The 22,629-nt window shown below is 52.3% G+C and overlaps 1 protein-coding gene across 1 annotated transcript; it reads left to right on the forward strand.

The window, feature by feature from the left end:
* Positions 1-862: 862 nt before the first annotated feature.
* On the forward strand, positions 863-22,557 carry LMOD1 (leiomodin 1). Its single transcript, XM_041422647.1, has 3 exons — positions 863-1,381; positions 18,236-19,825; positions 20,961-22,557. Exons 1-3 carry the CDS (start codon positions 1,136-1,138, stop codon positions 20,985-20,987), a joined length of 1,863 nt encoding a protein of 620 aa, XP_041278581.1. The 5' UTR covers positions 863-1,135; the 3' UTR covers positions 20,988-22,557.
* Positions 22,558-22,629: the final 72 nt, after the last annotated feature.

Consider the following 22,629-nt stretch of genomic DNA (forward strand, 5'->3'; position numbering starts at 1 on the left):
CCAAAGGGCTCCTTGCTTGGATCAGCAGAGAGAGGCCTGGGAGCAGGCAGTAAATATTAGGAGGATGATAAAGGATGAAGAAAACCAGGATGAAGCTGGCAGGATAACAAATGGGTACAAAATGCTGGACATGGGGTAAAGCTGCCTGTAAACTTGGAGAGAAAAGCCTGTCTCCTGTCCCTGTGGGAGAAATCCCACGTGCCAGTTAAGCTTCTGTATGGATTAGGGAAATGGAAAGTTGGTGCTGCCAGATAAACCTTAGGCTTAGGGCACTGCCTGGACCAGGATCAGGGGAGACTCAGGAATTCCCTCTGTGCAGAAGGGATGTCTTTGGGACCTGGCGAGGGCAAGTGGGAGTGTGTGAGGAAGAGCAGCTGCGGGAGCAGCCCCTCCGGGTCTGAGGGTCGGTAGGAGCTCTGACAATGCCCGGGGAGTCAGGTCTGCCGAGCCGGGAGCACTCGCTACCTGCTGCCTCATCCCTGCGATGGAACCAGTCTGCCTCACCTCCACCACCTCCAGCTCTTCCCTGTGGGGCTAACAGCACCGATCCCAGACTGCAGCGGGACAAAGAGGAAAACTTCCTCTGGAGAGGGTGCTTCCTTGCCGATTTTAGCCAAGAGCTGTCACTGTCACAGCAGAGGCTCCCCCCATCCCTTTGTAGCCACGCTGCCCACTTTAGTAGCCCCCCAGCCTCCATGACAAAGGCTGGGGCTGCCTCCTCCACCCCCCATTCCCGGCCTGCCGGCTCATGCATTTTTCCCTGTTTTCTCACTAGGTTGGCCCATTGCCTTTAAAAGGCGAAATGCTCCGGACTAAATTTGGTCATGTAGCTCTGCACGGTTCCCTGGAATGTCCTCGGGTTTCAGGCTCCTCTGATAGCACCATTCCCCGCCTCCCGCCGGGCTCCATTGGCTTCCCAGCGCCCGAACCGCCACTGGATCCTGTTATTGGCCAACTCTTGGACCGAGGGGTGTCCCCTCTGGATAACCACCGTGTCTCGGGCTGGAGAGCTGCTGAGATTTAACACTTCAGCACCTGCTGCCGTTCGGGAAGCAGCCTTGGAGCTTCGGCTTCTTTTTTTTTCTCTTACTTTGGGTACCACACAACCGCCACCGTGTCTCGCCAGCGAGCCAAGATGTCCAAAGTGGCCAAATACCGGCGACAAGTTAGTGAAGATCCAGATATAGACAATTTATTGTCTACTTTATCTCCAGAGGAGATGGAGGAGCTGGAAAAGGAGCTGGATGTGGTCGATGCGGACGGGAGCATCCCTGTGGAGCGCAGTCAGACAAACCAATCTGGCCCACAAAACTGTGACACGGCGCTCAACCACCACGACAAGGACAGCAGGAGGCTCCTGCAGCGGGAACACTCGATAGACGTAAGTGACGTCCCCCACTGCTGCTGCGGGAAAAGTGGGAACGCACCTCAAACCCCCCCTTCCCCCGGGCTGAGTGAGGGACGAGATGGAAAACACAAAACCCCGAGAAAGGCGTGCGCTTGCTGAGGAGGAATAGCTGTCCTGGAGAGACGAGGGAGCAGGTCCTGGCACTCCGGGAGGAACAGGGTGTCCCATAAAATCCCGGTGTTACTAACAAAGCCAAAACCTGTGCTGGTGCCAGGGATTTTCTCCCTGGCCCTTCTCTAACATCCCTGGGCAGGGCTGGGAGTGGAGCTGGGATTGTCAGGAGGCTGCTGGAGGGGCCGGTGCAGTGACAGCGATGCCACAGGCTGCGTTTTTTCTTCTTCACCCCCCCCCCCCCCCCCCCTTTGGGTTTTTTGGACTTTTTTCCTTTTTTTTCTTTGGAGATCTCTGGACTCTTGATCCTTTCAGTTCTTCTTATGCAAAAGATTAAACAGTCTCTGGTTCTTGCGGAATAAAAATGTTTTCTGCTCTGTGGAAATCACATTGAGAAGCAGGTTTTACCCTATGCCGTTTGTTTTGCATTTATTGTTCACTTAAAATTCCTTCCTTTAGTTTGATTTGGGTACATTTATCTCCCTCTCTGCAGCTGGCAAATCCTTTAAGAGTTTACTTGGAGCTCGAGAGCTTTATGTCAGCCCTTTTCCTCTTTTTGTGTTGTGCCTTGGTGGGAGCCAGTCCTGCTTTTCTGTAACATTTATTAACCTCAGTACTAAGAATATTTGGTATGTGCTTCGTGCGTGGAAGCCTGGGAAGTATCTGTTTTCCCTAGTTTTCATGGCAGGCTGAGCCAAAAAATGAAAAACAGCGATTCTTCAGCAGTTGATCCATGTGGTCATGGGCTGGTCTCATGTCACAGGCAGGGTTTGCATCTGCTGTGCCGGGGCAGGGCTGGAGAGTATTGGCAGCACAAGCAGTGCCAAGTATTGTGGGGCACTGCTCTGCTCTGGCTCTGATTCCAGATCTATTCCAGGTCACCCAGCTGTACCCTGGGTCTTCCAGCTGGATAATCAATCTGTAACTACCCCAGAGCACTTGGATATTTCTCTTTCTGGATATTTATGGAGTTTATATAGGAGGGTCCTCTTCTGACTGTGGCCTAGACACCCTTATTCTCTTCTAAATATTGGGATGAGTGTGAATGAAAATTGCACCAGTGGGAAAAATAACTGAAGTTTGCTTTTGGAGAGCTGAACAAGGGATTAAATTGTTCCTTCCCACCCCTGTCCTGGGCAGCCTAGGAGCTCACTCTGGCTCCGAGGATAAGGAGCAGCTTTCACCTTCTATATGTGGTGCTTGACATGGGCTGGGGGACAGGGAGTGCTGTGCCCCTCACCACGAGGGCTCTGCCTTGATTTCCTCACCAGCGGAAAATTTCCCTATGGTGGGGAAGTTCAGGTGCTGCAGGAAAACCTGCCTTAAGAGGGAAATGCTTTTATGTAGTCCCAGTCATCTCAGTGACTACTGTTTTGCAGGCGATCCCAAGAGGTCACACTAAAAAATCTGCTTTTTCAGGTGGGAGGACATATGGGTTTGACATCACTTGTGTTGCTGCTTCAGTGTTAGCTGTTGGAGCATGAGAGGTTGATTGGGAATTGGCATAGGGAAGTGTCCATGACCAGGAGGAAGGGAGGAAATTTGTGAGTTTTGTTAAAAAGAGACCTGGGAAACTGCCTGATTTAAAATAATGTTGTTTAGAAATGCCTGAGAGTGTATGTGCAGTGGGAGAAGACTTGGCATGTGGAAAGGGATGGCCCGGGGAGGACAGACACCTGGATGAGGGTGTAGGGCTCTGGCTGGAGGGGAGGGCAGCACAGGGGTCCTGGAAAATCTCCTCCTGCCCTCTGAGTTAAGGAGGTTCAGGCCATGGAAGACAAAGCAAACTGGCAACAGGTCAAGTTTGTCAGTGAAAATGGCCCAGTTTGATTGTATTGCAGTAACTGGATAGGGCAGAACTGACTTTCTTCTTCTATTTCAATCCCTGGAGGCCAAGAAAAAAGTATATCCTACACCCCTTCCTCTCTGCCATTGTTAGGATATGGGATTAGCACCTAGAAAATGCCAGTTTACAGTGCTGGCACATCAGATCATGCTGGTGGTGGAGCAGGGCTGTCTTCTGCCATGGGGCCCAAGGGTGGGGTGGGGTGGGATGGGATGCGATGGGATGGGATGGGATGGGACAGGATGGGATGATCAGACCACAGGAACAGTCACAAAAAACAGTGCAGGAAGCCAATGGTCCCCTCTGTCCAAGGAAGTCCCAGGGCTATGTTTTGCTGAAGGGTGGAATGAGAACATGGAGCCATCCAGAGCACCCCAGGCAGGTGCCGAACTCTCCCCCAGCTGCTCAGAGCTCTGAGGTCTCCGATGACAAATCCCTCTCATGTGTCAGCAGATTTCATGTTGTGCCAGCCAGCGCAGGCATGGTGGCTGCACTCCCACGGGGTTGGCATTCCCCCAGGGTGTGTAGGCATCACCCCATACATGTCCATCCCAGCCCCTCTCATCAACAGCTCCCAGTATTCTGAAGCAAATCCAGAGGAGGTCACAGGGATGCTCTGAGGACTGGACCTCCTCTGATCTGGAGACAGACTGGGAGAGCTGGGGATGTCCAGCCTGGAGAAGAGAAGGCTCCAAGGAGATCTCCTGAAGAGACATCACAGACAAAGGATAACATTTTCTAGATGTTCACAGGTAATTCCCACTGGAATTACCTCCCATTCCTTCCCTGACCTTGTGCCTGTGCTTCACCACCCCCCTCCCACCCCCTGCCCTGCTCACACATCTGCTTCTGGCTTGCAAAGATTTATCTTGATGCCTTAAATTAGGAATGCCAGGCACTGTGTCTGTGATATCTCTTCAGTAGGGAGGGACACGAGGGCAGATTTGCATCCTTGAACTACACGGAGTTTATCTGTCCGTAGTTCATGGAATCATGGAATGGTTTGGGTGGAAAGGGACCTTAAAGTTCATCCCATTCTAACCCTGCCATGGGCAGGGACACCTTCCACTATCCCAGGTTGCTCCAAGCCCCATCCAACCTGGCCTTGGACAGTCCCAGGCGTGGGGCAGCCACAGCTTCTCCAGGAAGACTGTGCCAGGGCCTGCCCACCCTCACAGGGAGGAATTCCTTCCCAGTATCCCACCTATCCCTGCCCTCCAGCACTGAGAAACCATTGCTCCTAGTCTGTTTCTCCAGGCCCTTGTCCCAGGTCCCTCTCCAGCTCTCCTGGAGCTGCTTTAGGCACTGGAAGGGACTCTGATATCTCCTCAGAGCCTTCTCTGCTCCAACACCCCCAGCTCTCCCAGTCTGTCTCCAGATAAGAGGGGCTACAGCCCTGAGAGCATCTCTTGGCCTCCTCTGGACTTGCTTCAGAAGTTCCATGTCCCTCTTATGTCCTCCCTGCTGTTCTTCCATACCTCCTGATGGGAATCTCTGTTGTGGGACATTGTGTCTTATCTGGGATGTGCAGGAATTCCTCCAAAGTGCAAAATAAGGTATTTTGAAGGGAAAGGTTGAGTTTCTGCCCATGTCACTGTTCTTGCAGTCATTGCCCTTTTCTTGAACTGGCTTCAGGCACCTACATTTCCACCTAAATATTGGGAGAAGTGGATATATTTAGAAATATTGTTAACTACATAATAACACATCTTCTTTGTGATGAAAAGGGCAAACTAGGGTAACTAGGAAGCAGATTATAAACAGCCCAAAATAGACGTGAGCTTTGCCCCAACCTTTCCACACTGGGCAGCCAAATTCCCATCTTGGTGATGCAGTAATAAATTAATCTTAATTTTGTCTTGCTAATGAGTGGAAGTATAACCCAGCTCAAGGGTGGGGCTTGGGCCAGTGCCCCTCTCTGGATGTACTCAACAAGGTCCATGTGTCATGGAGGCTGGTCATGAGTGTATAAACGAAGAGATGATTTCTCTTACCTCATGGCTTTTTACTGTCACAGGCAAAGGCATAACAAGAGAAATTCCAGTTAGAAACATGCTTTAAAGTTGGTGCTGTGGTATTAAACTGCCAGAGGGATATTGGGAAGATATTCTTCCCTGTGAGGGTGGTGAGGCCCTAGCACAGGGTGCCCAGAGCAGCTGTGGCTGCCCCATGCCTGGAAGTGCCCAAGGCCAGGTTGGACAGGGCTTGGAGCAACCTGGGATAGTGGAAGGTGTCCTTGCCCATGGCAGGGAGTGGAACAGGATGAACTTTAAAATCCCTTTCCACCCAAACCAATCTAGGATTCCATGAGCTACCTGGGGCACAACTGACTTGCTGTCACTTGAAATCCTTTTATCATGCCTGGGATTTCTGTCCAGAAGAGGAAAAGCTGTGTGTGCCAGGGCACAGGGGCTCTGTGCAGCTGTCCCTGTGGGATGGGTTTCTCTGAGAGCTGAGCTATGTGAGGAAATGTGGTCTGTGGGAGCTGGTCCACTTCCTCTATTGCTGGTGACATCTATAAAAACCATGTGTCTGTGCAGAGAGCGCAGTTATACCCTCCCTGAGAACACCCCATCCATGGGGTCTCTTCCATGATAGTCTTTAAGGGAAAGATCTTTAAAGTCCCTTCCAAGCATAGCCATTCCCTAATTCCATTATCTTTCCCACTGGCATTTGTTTAGCCCTAAACACTCTCAGGGAACCTCTGCTAGATGGGACCTAGATGAGAAGGGCTATCCCATAGGAAGGATCTCCACGTGAACCACATATGCCATGGACTGGTGCTTTGGTGTACGAATTCTCCTTAGCAGTTGCTAAGTCCACAACAGGAAGTTTTACTTTCCAAAGCATTCCACAAAATCCACCTGCAGCTGTTCTTGTCTTTCCTTGGATTCTCATCTGGCCTCACCACAGCACCCTGGTGACTCCCAAAACACCAAGCACCTGATGGCAGAGGCAGCTCCTCCTTGTGATTTCCCTTCTCTAGCATCACCCTCTTCCCTGGGAATGGATGGAGCCTTCTTCCCTCAGCTCACATAATCATGGAATATCCTGAGTTGGAAGGGACCCACAAGGATCACTGAGTCTAGCTCCTAGCCCTGCACAGGACAACCCTAAAATCCCACCCACCATATGCCTCAGAGAGTTGTCCAAATGCTCTTTGAAGCTCTCCTGTAAGGGGAGGACACCTGCATGTCCTGATCCCATCAGAGTTCCCAGTCCTGCCTCTCAACAGGGCTTGTTTTGATTTGATTGCATTCAGCTTCAAGCAGGGATGGCTGGGAAGTGCAGGGAAGTTGCATGAGGGAGCATTATCCTGCTTATAGAGGAGAGTCATTCCAGGGCCACGAACCCAGTTTTTTATGAAGATACTCATGTCCTGGGTGTCTCTTTCCATGGAAGCCCAGGGACCAGCTTCCTTGAGGAGAAGACTCTGAACAGGGGATGCTGGATGTCAGAGCAGTTTTGCACAGCCAGAGCCAGATGTGCACAGCCAGGGCCAGATGTGCACAGTGCAGATGGTCCCTGTATTTTTGTCTCATGAAGGCTGAACCCCCTTCTCACAGGAGAAGCTGAGGTGGTTCAGTTATCTTCCAGCACCTTTTCACTTTCTCTCGGATATCCCACTCCCCAAGTGCACTCTTCTGCAGGCAAGACCTCCTCCTGTTCCAGGTCCATGCATCCTTATCTCTGCAGGCTCTTGGGAACGTCTCCATGTCCCCAAGCTCTCTTCTTGGAGGCTGGACAGGTTCCTTACAGCCGGTCTGGATGCAGAGGGAAAAGCATTGAGCTCAGAGGATTTATTTAATCAAAATTCTGTGTATCTGAAGAATGCTGGTGCCAGAGGACAGCAGATCCTGGAGAAGGATTTGTTTTTACAAGACCTTGGGATGGTCTTGTAAAAAGACCTGCCTTCCTTTCTCACTCTCTCAGGCTTGGAACTTACTGCTGGGTGATTTTTAATCCAGTCACCTAATTTCCGTCTATGAAAAGTGGAGATCTTCAGCAGTGAGCCCTTCTTCAACACCACGGGCAAGAAAGCCAGGATTTAAATTTTTTATTAACGCTCAAAACTTGTCATCTTTTCATTATAATATCTGGAGGAAAAAACAAGCTCTTTATTTAACTTACTGGTTCAGACTTAAGGGAATTTGCAAACAAGGGTACAGCAGGGGTTATATCATTCCTTGAGCATCTTCCCAGTTTGTCCCTAACACATGTGTACTGAAACTCTGCTCTTCTGTTTATGAGCCAGTTCTCAGTTCTCTTGACTGCCAAGACCATTCCTCCTCCCTTCCAAGAGTCTTCACTAATTCTCAGCCCTTGCCTTTCTTTTAGCCATGTCCTGACCTGGTCTCTTTTCCCTCAACAGAGAATCTTTATGATTGGAAAAGGCCACTAAGTTCATCAAGTTCAAAGAATCCCAAAATCCCAGACTGGTTTGGGCGCAAAGGGACATTGAAGCCCATCCCACCCCCTGCCATGGGCAGGGACACCTCCCACTATCCCAGGATGCTCCAAGCCCCGTCCAGCCTGGCCCTGGACACTTCCAGGGACGGAACAGCCACAGCTGCTCTTGGAAACCTGTGCCAGGGTCTCATCTCTCTCACAGGAGAGCATGGACTATAATATATTGTTCTGAACAGCTTCTGGCCTCCAAAGAGATGAAAGGGGTGGGTGACAATGGGACATCCATCCAGAGGCTTCTCCAGTGGTTTCTGGCCCATGGAATGAGCAGTGGGCAAAGTTGTGGGTACTTCCACTAGCACACAGAGAGGAATAGAGCTGGCAGCTTCCTGGGCTTTGCGTTCCTCCATGGATGATAGCCAAGGATATCCAAACCAGTCACACATTTGGAAAGAAACCAAAGGTATTGAGCCATTCCTATTTGGTCCTTAAAGGAGGCCACAGATGGTCCCTCCAGCTGCACAAGTCACTCTCCAACTCCCTGACAGGAGGGAGCAGCCAGGTGGGGGTCGGGCTCTGCTCCCAGGGTTCAAGTTGGACATCACAAGGGATTTCTCCATGGAAAGGGCAGTCATATATTGGACAGGACAGAACTGCCCAGGACAGTGGTGGAGACCCCTTTCCCGGAGGTGTCCAAGGAATGCCTGGATGTGGCACTCAGTGCTCTGGGCTGGGTTACAAGGTGGGGGGATTGGTCACAGATTGGACTAGATGATCTCAGAGGCCTTTTCCAACCAAATTGATTCTGTAATTCTGTGAAGTCCAGGACATCCCTTTCATTGCTTAGAAATGAAAACTGTTGTCTGTGCTCTTTTGTTTCATTCTGAGTTTCTGAAAAAGTCCCAACCCTGTCACAAGAGGGATGAGCAGCAGCAGCAGGAGCTGTTACCTGCAGCAGATGATAAAACAACCCTCCAAGGTTAACATAGAAGCAAGAACAATCCCATGACAGCTCCCAGAAGGATCTGCATTGTGGAGAACAGCTGAAAAATGTGAAGCAAGAACATATGTAGCAGGCACAGGGCCTGCAAGGCCTCTTTGGAGGGCAGAATGACAGGCATCTCTGAGCTGCATTCCTAAAAAAATGGTGTGAGAAAGACCATCACAGCTGGATCGGAGTTTTTGTGATGCCCTTGGGGGCAGAAGCTTTGCTTTCCTTGTTTTTCCTTTTGTGACCAGGGTGAGTTGCAGCACAAAGCATTCCCAGTGACGTGGAGCTCATGCCAAAGGCACATACAAGTCTGGGACATCCACAGTCCATCTAAGGGCACAAGCAGGGAAAGAAACCCATGGATTTCTAGTCAATTGGGGAAAAACTAGTAAAAATCTGAGTTCCATATTTACATAAAGTGCAACAGGGATGCAGATAAATTCATGGAAATGTTTGGAGTGTTTAGCTTATATGGGCTGAGCTGCTCAGGAGGTTTAATATGTGTTTATGTTGAGCTGATAAATAGACATGGAGGAGGAGAAGAGCTGGGTCCGTTATGTGTCCCTCTCTTTCGCAGCGCTATGACATCACTTGTGTGCTAAAACCATCTCAGTGACTCAGCTTCCAGCAGGACGCTGGGATTAACCGGTCACATTGCTCCATCCCACCCTTTGCTGTGTGGGAATCGTGGCAGGATGGAGCAAGAGGATCTCAGTGTCAGGGCATATGTTTTGAAGTCAAGGTGTGGCTGGTAGGATGGCAGGGGACAGACACACTGTGGAAGGTCAAGGGTCCTGCTCTGTCCTTTTCTCTGCCCAGAATGTGGAGCAAACAGGGATGAAAACAGAAAGGAATTTGAGCTGTGGAAACAATTAGAGCCTGTCCCAGCCACGGTGTGGCAGCAGGACCAGGGCAGTACCCATCCCCTGTGCTGGCACTACTGGTGTCACACCTTCAATCCCGGTAACAGTTTTGGGCTGCTCAGGACAAGAAAGTCATTGAGGGGCTGGAGCATGACCAGAAAAGGAAACAGAGCTGAGGAAGAGTCTGGAGCCCCAGGAGTGGCTGAAGGAGCTGGGGTGGGGCTCAGCCAGGAGAAAAGGAGGCTCAGGGGGGATCTTCTGGCTCTGCACAACTCCTGACAGGAGGCTGCAGCCATGTGGGAGTCAGGCTCTGCTCCCAGGGAACAAGGGACAGGAGGAGAGGAAAAGGCCTCAAGGTGTGCCAGGGAAGGTTCAGGTTGGAAACTGGGAAAAATTTCCTCCATGGAAAGGATTGTAAAGCACTGGCATAGGCTGTCCAGGGCAGAGGTGGAATCACCATCCCTGAAGGGATTTAAGAGCTGTGTGGATGTGGATGTGGCTGTTGTGGACATGGGTTAGTGGTGAACATAACAGTGCTGGGGGAATGGTTGGACTTGATGAACTTAGAGGGCTTTTCCAACCATAGTGATTCCATTATTCTGTGATTTCCTGAAACACAACTGGAGAGGCACCAGCCCAGGTGATAGAGGTGTCCTGTGCAGTCCCTTGACCATGTGTTGGCAAGCCCAGGGCTTGTGCATAGTATTTGGGTCAGGATTTTTGCTGCATGCTGCTGAGGGCTCCAAGGGGTCCCTCCTCCTGACAGGGGCACCATGGCATATGTTGGACATACCCAGCACAGGAATGAGCACCTGCACAGCCATGGCAGCCTCTGCCAAGGAGAGTGGTTTGCCATTTTCTTCCTTGCAGGGAATTCTCCAGTTCCCAAGAACCAGAGATGGTGACCCCTGGCATGCCTGGCTGTATGCCTGCTAAGTGCTCTGTCCTGGGAGGCAGCTCCCATGTGGTGCCAGAGCCTGAGGAGCTGGTGCTCCTGTTTCCCACAAACTATTTAAGGGAATGACCAGCAAAACTGGTCTGATTTTCCAGGTAGGCACCTGGAGCTTGGCTCATCTCACTTGCTTCAAGGACCTAGGATCATCTTCCAGCACCAGGTGCCCACTGCCAAGGGGTATCTGTGACGGTTCCATGGGCTGCTGGATGGGATCCATTGGATACCTGCACCAGCAAGGGGCCTGGAGATGTGCCCATGTGTTGCCAAGGCTGGGAGCAGTGTCCTGCTCCTTGGCCATCCAGCACTTATGACATGGAGGATGGAGATAGGATTAAGACTTGCTAGGGCTGAATTGCAATTCTCCTGTTCCTAAAAATCCAATTAATGCTTTTTGTGGGCTTCCTACAAAGTGCACTGGGCAGAAATCCAGCCTAGAGATGTTTGTAGTATTAATTGCTGGTATTCCCTGCCCTTTTCAATCCCTGATGAAGAGACAACCAGGGAGATGGTCTCATCTTGGGAATATCCAGCTCAGCCATGGCAGTGCCAGGAGAAGGGCTGGGAATATGGCAAATAGAAGAGAAAAACCTGGACTTCTAAAACCTGATTTTGTTAAATGATAAAAGGTTTCCATTTGCATAGTATTGAGTGGCTTTACAGCTTTCTGGAAAATGGCTGCGTTTCCATGGAAGGGCTGGAGCTCTTCTCTTAAAGGAAACCAAGTTAGAACATTTATCGCCTTAATTCAGGAAAAAGGAAAAAAAAAAAAAAAAGGCAAAATCAGGGCCAGAAGCTGCCCAGTCTCTGGAGAACAGCTCTGCATCTCAGAAAGGGGACTTTTTAAAACATTGCCCTGAGACATGCAAAGACACAGTGATATTTGGGATCAGAGAGGTCTGGGCATAAGGGAAGGGGAAAAGCTGAGTTCCTTGTTAAAATGACAGGCAGAACAGGGCAGGGAGTTGCTTACATCTCTCTGGGCTTTAGCACACAGAGCATGGCCAGGGGTCATGTGTGTCCCAGTGCTGAAAGCTGAGGTCCTTTCAACCTTCCTTCCTGCCAAAAGAGTCCAAATGTGCCAAGAGAAATTCTTGGCTGCCTGATCCTCTCAAGGAGCCTCGGGGATGTGAACAGGGTCTCCCACAAAGCTTTCCATGGTATTTGCTCTGTGCTGAGGAGCAGGAGGGTTGTCCAGGGTGTCGCAGAGTCAGCAGAAGCCTCACAATCCTGCTTCCTTTGCAGGTTGCTGGCAATCCAGGTTCAGCAGCTCTGAGGACTCAGCCAAGGACACAGCATTCTTTCTGGGAATGTCCTTGGCTCTGAGTTGTCCCTAGGCTACTCAAAACTGGCTGAGGAATGGAGGAAAATGGCTTGGGCAGCTTGTTGTGCTTTGGTTTGACTCTAGCAATCCTCTCCAGGAGCAGGTACCCAAATACCAGGAACATCAAACAACCTGCAACTATCCTGCTTATGCCCTCACCCACCTCGATGGCTTCTCCATGCAGTGGGACAGTCTCGGAGGACATCCCTGTCCCTGGGGAGCTCTCACGGGGCTCGTAAGAGAGCTGAGGCTCATGCTCAGCCTCCTGAGCCCCAGGGTCACACTGAGGGGTGGAGGGATGCTGGTGCCTCGCTCATGGGCTCTGGCTAGGATTTGGGATAGGTGGGTGGGACAGAGGGAACATAGCAGTCCTCAGAGTCTGGCAGGTAGGCAGGTGTCTCCAGAGAGTGATGTCCAAAGTTAGAGCTGTGGATTCAATCCTAGAGTCTTGTGGTAGCTTTGAAGGCTTTATAGGCCTTGGCAGCAGCCCTATAAAGGTCTGTAGGACAGACTGAAACCCCCCCAGGCAGTGAAAGAAGATTGGCTTGTTAGTCATGGATCATAATTATACCTAAACCTGCTCATTCAAGTAACTCAACCCAGTTTCCTTCCCTCACCAGTCTGGTCTGGGACTCCCACAGCTGACCAAGAGATTTTGGTGAATTGTCTGTCCGTGTCTCAGAGGTCTCACCTCATCCCTGGGCTTCCCCACTTCCCCATTTTTCCACCACCAAAAGCCACTCAGGATTTATGTGGGACCAATGTAATTGTGCTGGTGTTGTCTAAGCTATGCCATGCCAAGAGATGATCTGGAAAATGTCTCATGGGCTGCAGGAGGAATTTATTATCCCAGCAGAGGCTGGGAGAGAGGAACAACCCCTTGGCCTGGGCACTATTCCCAAGTCTGCAGCTCTGGAGGGGTTGCAGTTGCTTTGCAAGGAGCTTGGTTCTGGTGGGACAGTCTTTGTTGGTGGGCAAATCCACATGCCAGACAGCCAGCATGGCCCTGGCTGGGGAGCTGCTGGGAAGGAGGGAGGCAGTGGGTCCCCAGAGGAGGGTCGTGGTGGGCTCCAGTGCGTGTGCAGAAACCACAATCAGCCACCTTGGAGCTGACCCTAGATTTTCCAGCAGTACAGATGATTGGGATGGACCTGATCCTGGCTCAAGCTTCCCCTGTCGTGCTCCTGAGGTTCTCATATCATCACAGGATGGTGTCTCACCCTCAGCTTCCAGAGGCCCCTAGAGCTGCTGGTGACATTAGAGACCCAGCCAGTGCCATGGCTGCAGGCTGAGTTCACTGTTCCTGGAGCCACTTTCACAGGAGCTGCAAGTGCAGGTTTGGTCTGAGATCTTTTGCTGACTTGCCCCTTTCCTCATGAGGACCAGCATGACTCATGTCCCCAGCAGTCACCCGCACAGAGGAACCTGTGAATTCTTGAATCATGGAATGGTCTGGGTGGGAAGGGACCTTAAAGTTCATCCCATTCCAGCTCTGCCATGGGACACCTTCCACTGTCCCAGGTTGCTCCAAGTCCCATCCGACCTGGCCTTGGGCTCTTCCAGGGATGGGACAGCCCCAGCTTCTCTGGGCAACCTGGACCAGGACCTCACCACCCTCACAGGGAGGAATTCCTTCCCAGTATCCCACCTATCCCTGCCCTCCAGCAGTGAGAAACCATTGCTCCTAGTCTGTTTCTCCAGGCCCTTGTCCCAAGTCCCTCTCCAGCTCTCCTGGAGCTGCTTTAGGCACTGGAAGGGGCTCTAAGGTCTCCTTGAAACCTTCTTTTCTCCAGGCTGGACACCCCCAGCTCTCCCAGTCTGTCTCCAGATAAGAGGGGCTACAGCCCTGAGAGCATCTCTTGGCCTCCTCTGGACTCACTCCAGAAGCTCCATCCCCTTCTGATCTTGGGGTTCTTCTGACTTCCCAGCCGAGCCCTCCTTAAACCTCAGTGGGGTGCTCCTCCCTGGAGCCAGCATGGAACTGCTCATGCTCCCAAGGCTCCATCCTCACATCTTGTTCTTTGCCTGAGCCAAGCACATCCTACCATGGTGAGACCATGAGGGACTCTTCCCAGGACATACCTCTGAAAATAACTGCAGGCTGGGGAAAGCTGGCCCCTTACAAAGACTAAACTTTGGCAAATGCATTTCCATATGTCTCCTCTGCCAGGGATTGATGTACCAGCAGCTACTGAGCCACCAAGTGCCCCTTCCCTCATCTTGGATACAGGATTTGTGAATCCCTGGGTAACACCTCTCCTCTCCTCTCCTCTCCTCTCCTCTCCTCTCCTCTTGCTTTGAAATCTGCTCTGGGCACAGCAGTGTGACTGTGCCTACATTCCACCTGCTAAACAAACAGCCAGATCAATAACTACCATTAAACCAGCCATTTTCCACCCCAAAATGAGCTATGGGACTTTTGGGGTGGGAAGTGAGACCCTCACTCCACCTCCGGATTCACTCTCCCCATCCCCAGCTCTATCCCCAGCCCCATCCCTTGCTCAGTGCTGGAGCAAGTGCTTGGATTCCAGGCAAGAAGTTCCCAGTCTCCTTTGCCTTTTAAGGCAACATCTGAGTGGGTTTGAGGGTTACAAATGCTAACAAGCCATGGCAATGCTCATTTTAGTCTATTTAGAGGAAACGGGAAGGCATTTCAGTTCATCAAAACACTGGTGATTAATCAACCGACTACCAGGCTGTTTTCATTAGGCTTATTTTTAAAGGTCTGACACGCTGTGTAAAAATATTCCCCTAATAAATGTGCTTGTGGCAGAGGGAATGGTACATAGGGGGTGCAGCAGCACTGGTTTCCAGGTATCCAAGGTAAATATGCCAGTGGGCAGAGAGAAGTGAGCAAGCAGGCAGGACTCGGGATAGCCATGAAGAGGGGACAGCTGGCCCTGAGCTGCAGGAGAAGCTGTGCTGGTGGCCACGGGGGCAGCCAGGGGCTCCAGAGCAGGGGAAAGGTGCTTTTCTCACTCTGCTTCTCCACCCCTGAAACACAGCTCTGCCACCAAGCTCCACTTCCAGTTGCACTTCCAGCCTGAAGGTAAGGACTTTGGAATTATCACCAGTGGTGGGCTGGTGGCACCTGAGGCTGGCTGCTGCAGCATGGGCTGGGCCAGTGGGACACACCGAGAGCCCTGAGATGGTAGAAAGGCAGGAGGAGACAAGGACATGTTCCCTCTTGGGCACACACGTGGCCTCAGGCAGGGCCCGGAGCAGACCTGCTTTGGAAATGACCGCAGGCTCCAGCAAGGGATGGAGATATGACCCTTAGTTTTAGAAACACAGATCTGGTTTCTTGCCTGAACTTTTTTCCTGCTTATTCCTGTCCCTCTGCTGCCACTGGAGCTGGGTGTGTGCCAAGGGCTCTCCCAAGGCATCTCCACAGGAGATGAAGCAGCTTGAACCCCTCTTGTCCCCTGCGACCATCCCGCACTTCTTCCAGTAACCTGCAGATCTTACATGGGATCCTTCTGTTGCATCCCAAATTTGCTCTAAGCAAATGATCCCACAAGTGGCAGAAACACCCGTGATGGTCACTCCATATCTGTTGCATTCCCTTGTTCCCATGCCTGGGGCCACAGCTGGCTCCTCTTCCCCCCAGCTTCTTTTTCCTGACTTCTCCCAGCTCTCTTTCCCCTGATTCCTTTTCCCCCACCTTTTTTCCCACATCCCATTCTCTGGCTCCAGATCTCCTCTCCCCCAAACCACAGCATGTGGACACATGGCCACACATCCATGGATGGAAGCTTTAACCACATAATAGGACACACCCAGCATGTGCTGCAGCAGCTTTCCCAAGTAGGGATTTTCCATGGATTTAATTTTCCTCTAGTTTAATTTGCTTGGAGTAAACCATCACCTTCTCCAAGCATGGGAGATGTTGCTGGTCATTCTTACCAGGGTTTTTCTCCCTTTCTCCAAGTTCTGTTCATCCCTGGCCAAAGCCTTTGCTCTTCTTTGTCTTGGATGTGCCCACGGTGCTCAAGGGAGACTCAGAGCTCACCAGTGTTAGGCTAGGTGAGCATGGGCTGGGAAGGAGAAAGATTTTTGGAGCAGTTGGCATGGAGATGAGGCTGCTGGCTCTGACTTGATGGGTGCTCAGCCTGGGGTCACCAAAGAGTCACAGAGCCCTGAGGAGGATAAATGTCCCTTCTCAGAGGAACCTGCAACCTGGGCACTCCCAAACACCTTGGAAAGGCCCTGCTGGGTGCCAGCAGGGGAACACCAGTATCCTCATCCCACAGTCCTCCTGCCAGGGCTCTTCCTCCACCGAGGTGCTTCGGGATGTCACAGAGCATTTGTGCTCAGCACCATTCTGGTGCTGGAAATAGACCACAGCTTGGTGAGAAGGACCCCTGGCTCAGTGCCAGAGGAGGTGGCATCACCTGCTCCCTGCAGCACCCAGGACTGCATGGGGTGCATGGGAGCCCCATCGCTGGTCCCTGGGGTGGCAGCAGTGGGGCAGTGTGGACACCAGGCCAGGCTCTGTAGGGGTCTGGCATGAGCCTTCCTGTCCCTGTTCAGCCTTGTGCCAGGGAGCCAAGAAATCGCTTAACTAAATAAACAGCTCTCTCGTCCTCGATGGCATCTGTTTATACACCAGGTACAAACAGTCCCCAGGGCTGCCCATGCACAGCCAGTTCTTTCCACAAAAATCTGTCCCTGAGGGCTGGCAGTACTGCATATGGGGAAAGCTCAGCCTTATGCTGCCCCAGCATGGACACTGTGGAGCCCCACGATGAAGAGGAGGAGACCAGCCTGACTCCTGTGGTGCCAGGATTCAGATCTGGGGGTTCCACAGTGCTGTCCTGATCATGAGAGGATCCAGGGAGATTGTAAAGGCATCACAGCTGCATCTCCCAGAGGCATCTTCCTTCCTCCTTTCCCCTGAGTCCTAAAATCCACCCAGCAAAGATGATGAGCCAGGCCAGTGCTGAGGACCTGTGTGTTCCCTAGCTGTGGAGGAGGGAGAAGGGCATTTAAATTGCCAAACTTTGATGTGAAATTTATGGTAGTACCATCCTCTGTGCAGCAAACTTGGTCCCAGTGTCAAGTTCATCTCCCTTCAGCCACCTGAAGCATTGGTTCCTCTGCCTTGGGAATGGATGTGTTTCATGTCATGGAGTCCCAGACTACTTTGGGTTGGAAGGAACCTTAAAGTTAATCCCCTGCCATGGGGGACCTTCCACTGTCCCAGGCTAATCCAAGCCCTGTCCAACTTGGCCTTGGACACTTCCAGGGATGGGGCAGCCACAGCTTCTCTGAGCAACCTGAGCCAGGGTCTCACCACCCTCACAGGGAAAATTTCTTTCCAGTATCCCTCCTAACTCTGCCCTCTGGCAACTGCCAGAGAGAAGGATGGGAACTACTATATCAAAGGTTGTACTAATGCTGATGGAGACCCCTCCCAGCCCCTCAGCCTTGCTTGAAGGCTGCAATGAGGCATTGGCTGTGTCCCCAAGCTGCTGGAGTTGGCTATGGCCAGCAGCAATGCCCAGGACAGGCTGCACCAAGGGCAAGGGTCACGTGCTTGTAAAAACGACCAAAACTTCCTTCTGACCTTCCCCCAGACTCTCCAAGCCCTTCCCTCTTATGATGTCTTTGGACACTGGGAGCAGATGTGCTGGGAGAACCTCATGCATTAGAAAGCTATAAATTACATGTTCCCATTTCCTTGGTTTTCTGCTCAAAAGTGCAAACTGCTGTTGAAAGCAGAATGGTTTTGCAGAACCCACGGTTGGAGTGACTGCTGGGTCAGCAGTGTCACTGGGGACACCGCTATGGGCTCTCCCCTGCTTGCACACACATCCAGGACAGTGTGGAGAGTGTTGGGCTACAGGCTGTGAAAAGCCACCAAGCATCCAGCTGGAAATCATTTAGGAAAGGTGGGAAAGCACCTGGGGCTCACAGGGAGACAGGCACTACCTCGATCCCTAGTTAGAAAAATGATTTAAAATATTATAACTTAGAGGGGGTATGAGAGAAGGTGCCTCCTACAGCTTGTTCTTTTATGGCCTGTGAGGGAGGGTATCCTGCAAATCTCCAGAGCCCTTTGGGAGGAGGGGCTGGAAGTAGAAGGAGAGCAGAGCTGCCTTAGAGAGCTGCAGCAGGATCTCATCACACCTGGGTCCTGCAGGCTCTGCCTGCATTCAAGGAACTCAGATGCTGGGACCTTGGCTGGGCCAAATATTCCTCTTCAAAGGCCAGCCACCGGCTGCAGGATGTTCCCATGTGACAGAGGTCAGTGACAGTGAGACAGGGGTGGCAAGTCTGTAGGTCAGAGGCACCTGTTTCTGTAATTCCCAGTTGTTTTTCTCCCACTAGGAAAGCAGATTGAGCAAGAATAAGGGAGACAAAAATCAAGAAGAAAAAGGAAAAGAATCTCCTTCCAATGAACTGGCCCAGAAACAAGATAGTAAAGTGGGGAAAGACTCTAAAAAGGAAGAAGGTGTTCAGAAAACAGACCTGAAAGGTAAAGCTGAGACTGAGACCAAGAGCAAAGAGAACAAAGCTATGAATGATAAAGTCAAGGCCATGGAGAAAAAGCTGATGGGGAAGGACAAGAAGGAGGAAGAGAAGGGTTCAGCGTTGAGGAAGGACACAGGGAAGAACAAAAAGGGGGAAGAGAAGAGCTCAGAGTTGAAGAAAGATGCAGGGGAGGATAAAAAGGAAGAAGAGAACAGCTCATCTTTTAAAAAGGAGGATGCAGGGAAGGATAAAAAGGAAAAAGAGAAGGTCTCAGTAGCAAAGGAAGAGACAGAGGAGGAAAAAAAGCAAGAAGAAAAGGATTCAGCATCAAAGGACACAGAGAAGGACAAAAAAGAGGAGAAGAGTTCAGAGTCAGAGAAACAGGAAGAAAAAGACACAAGAGGGGAAGGTAAGAAAGAAAATGATAAAAAAGAGGAGGAAAAGGCTTCAGCTGTGAAAAAATCTAGGGCAGATGAGAATGATAAATCCCAGACAGAAACAGAAAAGGCAGAGAAGATGGAGGAGAAACAGGAGGCCAAGGCAGCAGCCGGGAGCAGCCCTTCCAAGTCTTCCTCCAGCAGCTCTGCAGATCAAGCCAAGGACGATGAAGCCTCCAGCATCTTTGACGAGCTCATCGAGAAGGTGAAGAACAACGATGCTGAGGTGACCGAGGTCAACGTGAACAACTCTGACTGCATCAACAACGAGACCCTGGTGCGCTTCACCGAGGCCCTGGAGTTCAACACTGTGGTCAAGGTGTTTGCCCTGGCTAACACCCGTGCTGATGACCACGTGGCCTTTGCCATTGCCATAATGCTCAAGTCCAACAAGGTGCTGACAAGCATCAACTTGGACTCCAACCACATCACAGGCAAGGGTATCCTGGCCATTTTCCGGGCACTGTTGCAGAACAACACACTGACGGAGCTACGTTTCCACAACCAGCGGCACATCTGTGGGGGAAAAACAGAGATGGAGATTGCCAAACTCCTGAAAGAGAACACCACGCTCCTGAAGCTGGGCTACCACTTCGAGCTGGCTGGGCCACGTATGACTGTCACCAACCTGCTGAGCCGAAACATGGACAGGCAGAGGCAGAAACGCCTTCAGGAACAGAAACGGGCACAGGAACAGGGGGAGAAGAAAGACCTCCTGGAGGTGCCCAAGCCTGGAGCACTGCCGAAGGGGTCCCCCAAAGCATCCCCACAACCATCCCCCAAGGCTTCCCCCAAAAGCTCTCCCAAGAAAGGAGGGGCACCCACCATACCACCCCCACCTCCTCCTCCACTTGCCCCACCACTGACGATCAACGAGAACCTGAAGAACTCACTCTCACCAGCAACACAGAGGAAGTTAGGAGATCGGGCGCTGCCAGTCCAGGAGAAGAACTCTCGAGACCAACTCCTGGCAGCTATTCGCTCCAGCAACCTCAAACAGCTCAAGAAGGCAAGTGCAGGGCCAGGTGGGGCCCATGCACAAGGTGGGGCTGGGGGCTGAGGTCATAGCCACTGTCACTCTGGCAGTGTCCTTCTCAGGAGTGGGGTTGTGTCCAACTGCTGCACAGGGGCAGATCCATCCCTTTGCCAAGCACATAGGGAAGGAAGATCCATCCTTTAATACCATCCTGCAGAGCAGATGGGGTCAGCAGGTCCATCTCTCGGCAGAGAGCATGACAGGTGCAGATCTATCCCTTGGCTCCTGTGTTAGGCAGATCCACCAGGATCCAGGGCTGGGACACCAGGAAAAACCCATCCCTAAGTTATAACTCACTGGGCTCTTGATATCTTGTTGTTGTGGCTGAGCCCATGCCCCTGGGTAGAAGGTGGCCCAGGATGGCTGGAGAGGCTTCATCTGCATTTTAACAACTGAAACATTTGTTGATGTCAGCCCCAGTCTGGACTTGACTAATCCTTTTGAACTCTTTACATATAAAGAGTGACTGAATGTTGCTCTGAGGGTACTGACACAGCACTTGGGGACCAACAGAGAGGTGTGGCCTACTTCTCAAAACAGCTAAACTGTTAGCCAAGGGTGGCCTGGGTGCTTGAAAGCTGTGGCAGCAACTGCCCTCCTAATACAGGAGGCCCATAAATTCACCCTTGGGCAGCACATTGTCAAGTATGTACCCCATGCAGTAATAACTGCTGGAATAAAAGGGCCTAATGCTGGTCCCAGCATGGAGCCTTGAAACCTCTCACACACTCCAGGTGGTTTGTGTCCCTGCTGGGCTGTCCATGGGCTGGAGTGTGGGGACAGCCAGCCCAGCCAAGAGAATGAGGTCATTGAATGGTTTGGGTTGGAAGAGACCTTAGAGATCATCTCTTTCCTGTCATGGCCAGGGGACACCTTCCACTAGCCCAGGTTGCTCCAAACTCCATCCAGCCTGGCCTTGAACACTTTCAGGGATGGGTCAGCCCCAGCTTCTCTGGGCAATCTATGTGAGGACCTCCCCACCTTCACAGGGAGGAATTTCTCCCCAGTAGCCCATCTAACCCTGCCATGGATGTCCCTACACCATGTCAGTGGCATTCCTGCACCCCTTCCCATTGCTCGCCCAGTAATGGGGTGTGCTTCCCTGCAGGTGGAGTTGCCGAAGCTGCTGCAGTAGGGTGCGGGAGGATTTTTCCCCTGCAGCCCATGGCAGACCCCCAGACACTCACCTTTCTCGTGACAAGCCCTTTGGAACCTGCAGTGACCGACGCTAAGGAGCAGGGATCTCTCTGGGACACGGAGGATGGGCCGGGCCCAGCAGGACATGATGGAGGAGGTTGTATTTATTTTTTGATGGTTGTGAAGCCTTCAAGCTCACTCTTCTACCAGCACTGTGCCCCACCAGAGATGCCAAGAATAGACCAGGGGTCTGCAGAGCTGATCCTTATGGAAATCCCCCATCAGAGCACAACAAAGGGGTTTGGCACCCCACTCTATCCAGGGTCCAGCCTGGGGTGAGCAAGAGTACCCCCAGCCTTGGGGAGGAGCAGGGGACACCCAGGCCATCATCACATCACCACAAGGTTTCTGGGTGGCCAGCAGAGTTCTGGGATTCAGGCACAGCAGTGGCTGCAGAGTCGGGGGTTCAGGCTTGACGTCAAGAGGAATGGGAGGGTGGGAGAAGGGAGCAGCCAGGGAGAGAGGGGGCATGGAAGTGGTGGGACACAGGGAGCCAGGCTGGGGCCAGGAGCTTGGGGCATCTTGTACGCACCCACAACACTGCAGAGGGACCCCCAGAACCCTCAGAGCATGGAAACCAAATCTGCCCCAGAGAGAGTAGGGAAAGCACCAGCTCAAGCGGGCAGTGGGTTTTGGGGTCATATGATGCCCATCCTCCCCCACCCCCCATCCTTCCTGTCGTGACACCTTGATCACGATTTGTATGACTGCGGCCACTGCATCAGCAATAAAGCGCACCCAATGCTTCCCGTGCCTCTGGACAGGTCCACTCCCCCAGACCCCAAACTGAGGCGCAGGGGGTGTCTGGGAATGGACTCAGCAACCTCAGCCAGGGGCAACTCTTCCCCCTCCCACACCCATAGCCCACCCTGGGCACCCTGGGACAACCTGGACAACCCAGCCTGGGTGTCTCTGGTCACCCACCCAGAACCCCTGCAAATGGGGCACCCAGGACCCCCCAAATGGGACAGCAAAACCCCCCCCAAATGGGGCACCCTGCTGCTACTGGACACAGACAACCAGGCACCCAGAGCGATGCAGACTCCCCAAAACTCTGGAGTCATGAAGAATTGGACATCCCAGCACCACCCCACAATCATCTAAAACCCATTGAGTGCACTCAGAACTGGGAATCCTGGGGCTGCCTCAGGGTCACCCCGAATTCCAAGGTAATCTGGAGCTGGGTACCTCAGGGTCACACTAAAACTCCGAGGTGACCCCAAAACTGAGCACCCCAAACCCCCGGGGTCACCCAGAACGGCTCTCCCCCCTAACGCCACGGGGCCAGGGCCGTTTTGGGGATGCAGCAGCACACGGGCGTCCCCTGGGAGGCTCGCCCTGTTCCGGGACACCCACGTGCGTGGCTGCGAGGCGGCTCTCGGCACAGGTGAAACGCTGTTCTGGGGAGCATTTCTGCAGCCGCGCAGAGCCGTGACCGCAGCGGGAGGAGCAGTATCCGTACCACGGGGTCCTGATGCCCCTTGCCCCCGCACTCCTGCCCCTTGGGCGGCCCCTGCTAACGCGGGCAACGCGGGGCCATTGGGACATCCCACACCGAGCATCCGGCCGGCCCCGCGGTG

Source organism: Onychostruthus taczanowskii, unplaced genomic scaffold, assembly GCF_017590055.1.
Source record: "Onychostruthus taczanowskii isolate IOZ18803 unplaced genomic scaffold, ASM1759005v1 scaffold74, whole genome shotgun sequence".
Taxonomy (NCBI): Eukaryota; Metazoa; Chordata; class Aves; order Passeriformes; family Passeridae; genus Onychostruthus; species Onychostruthus taczanowskii.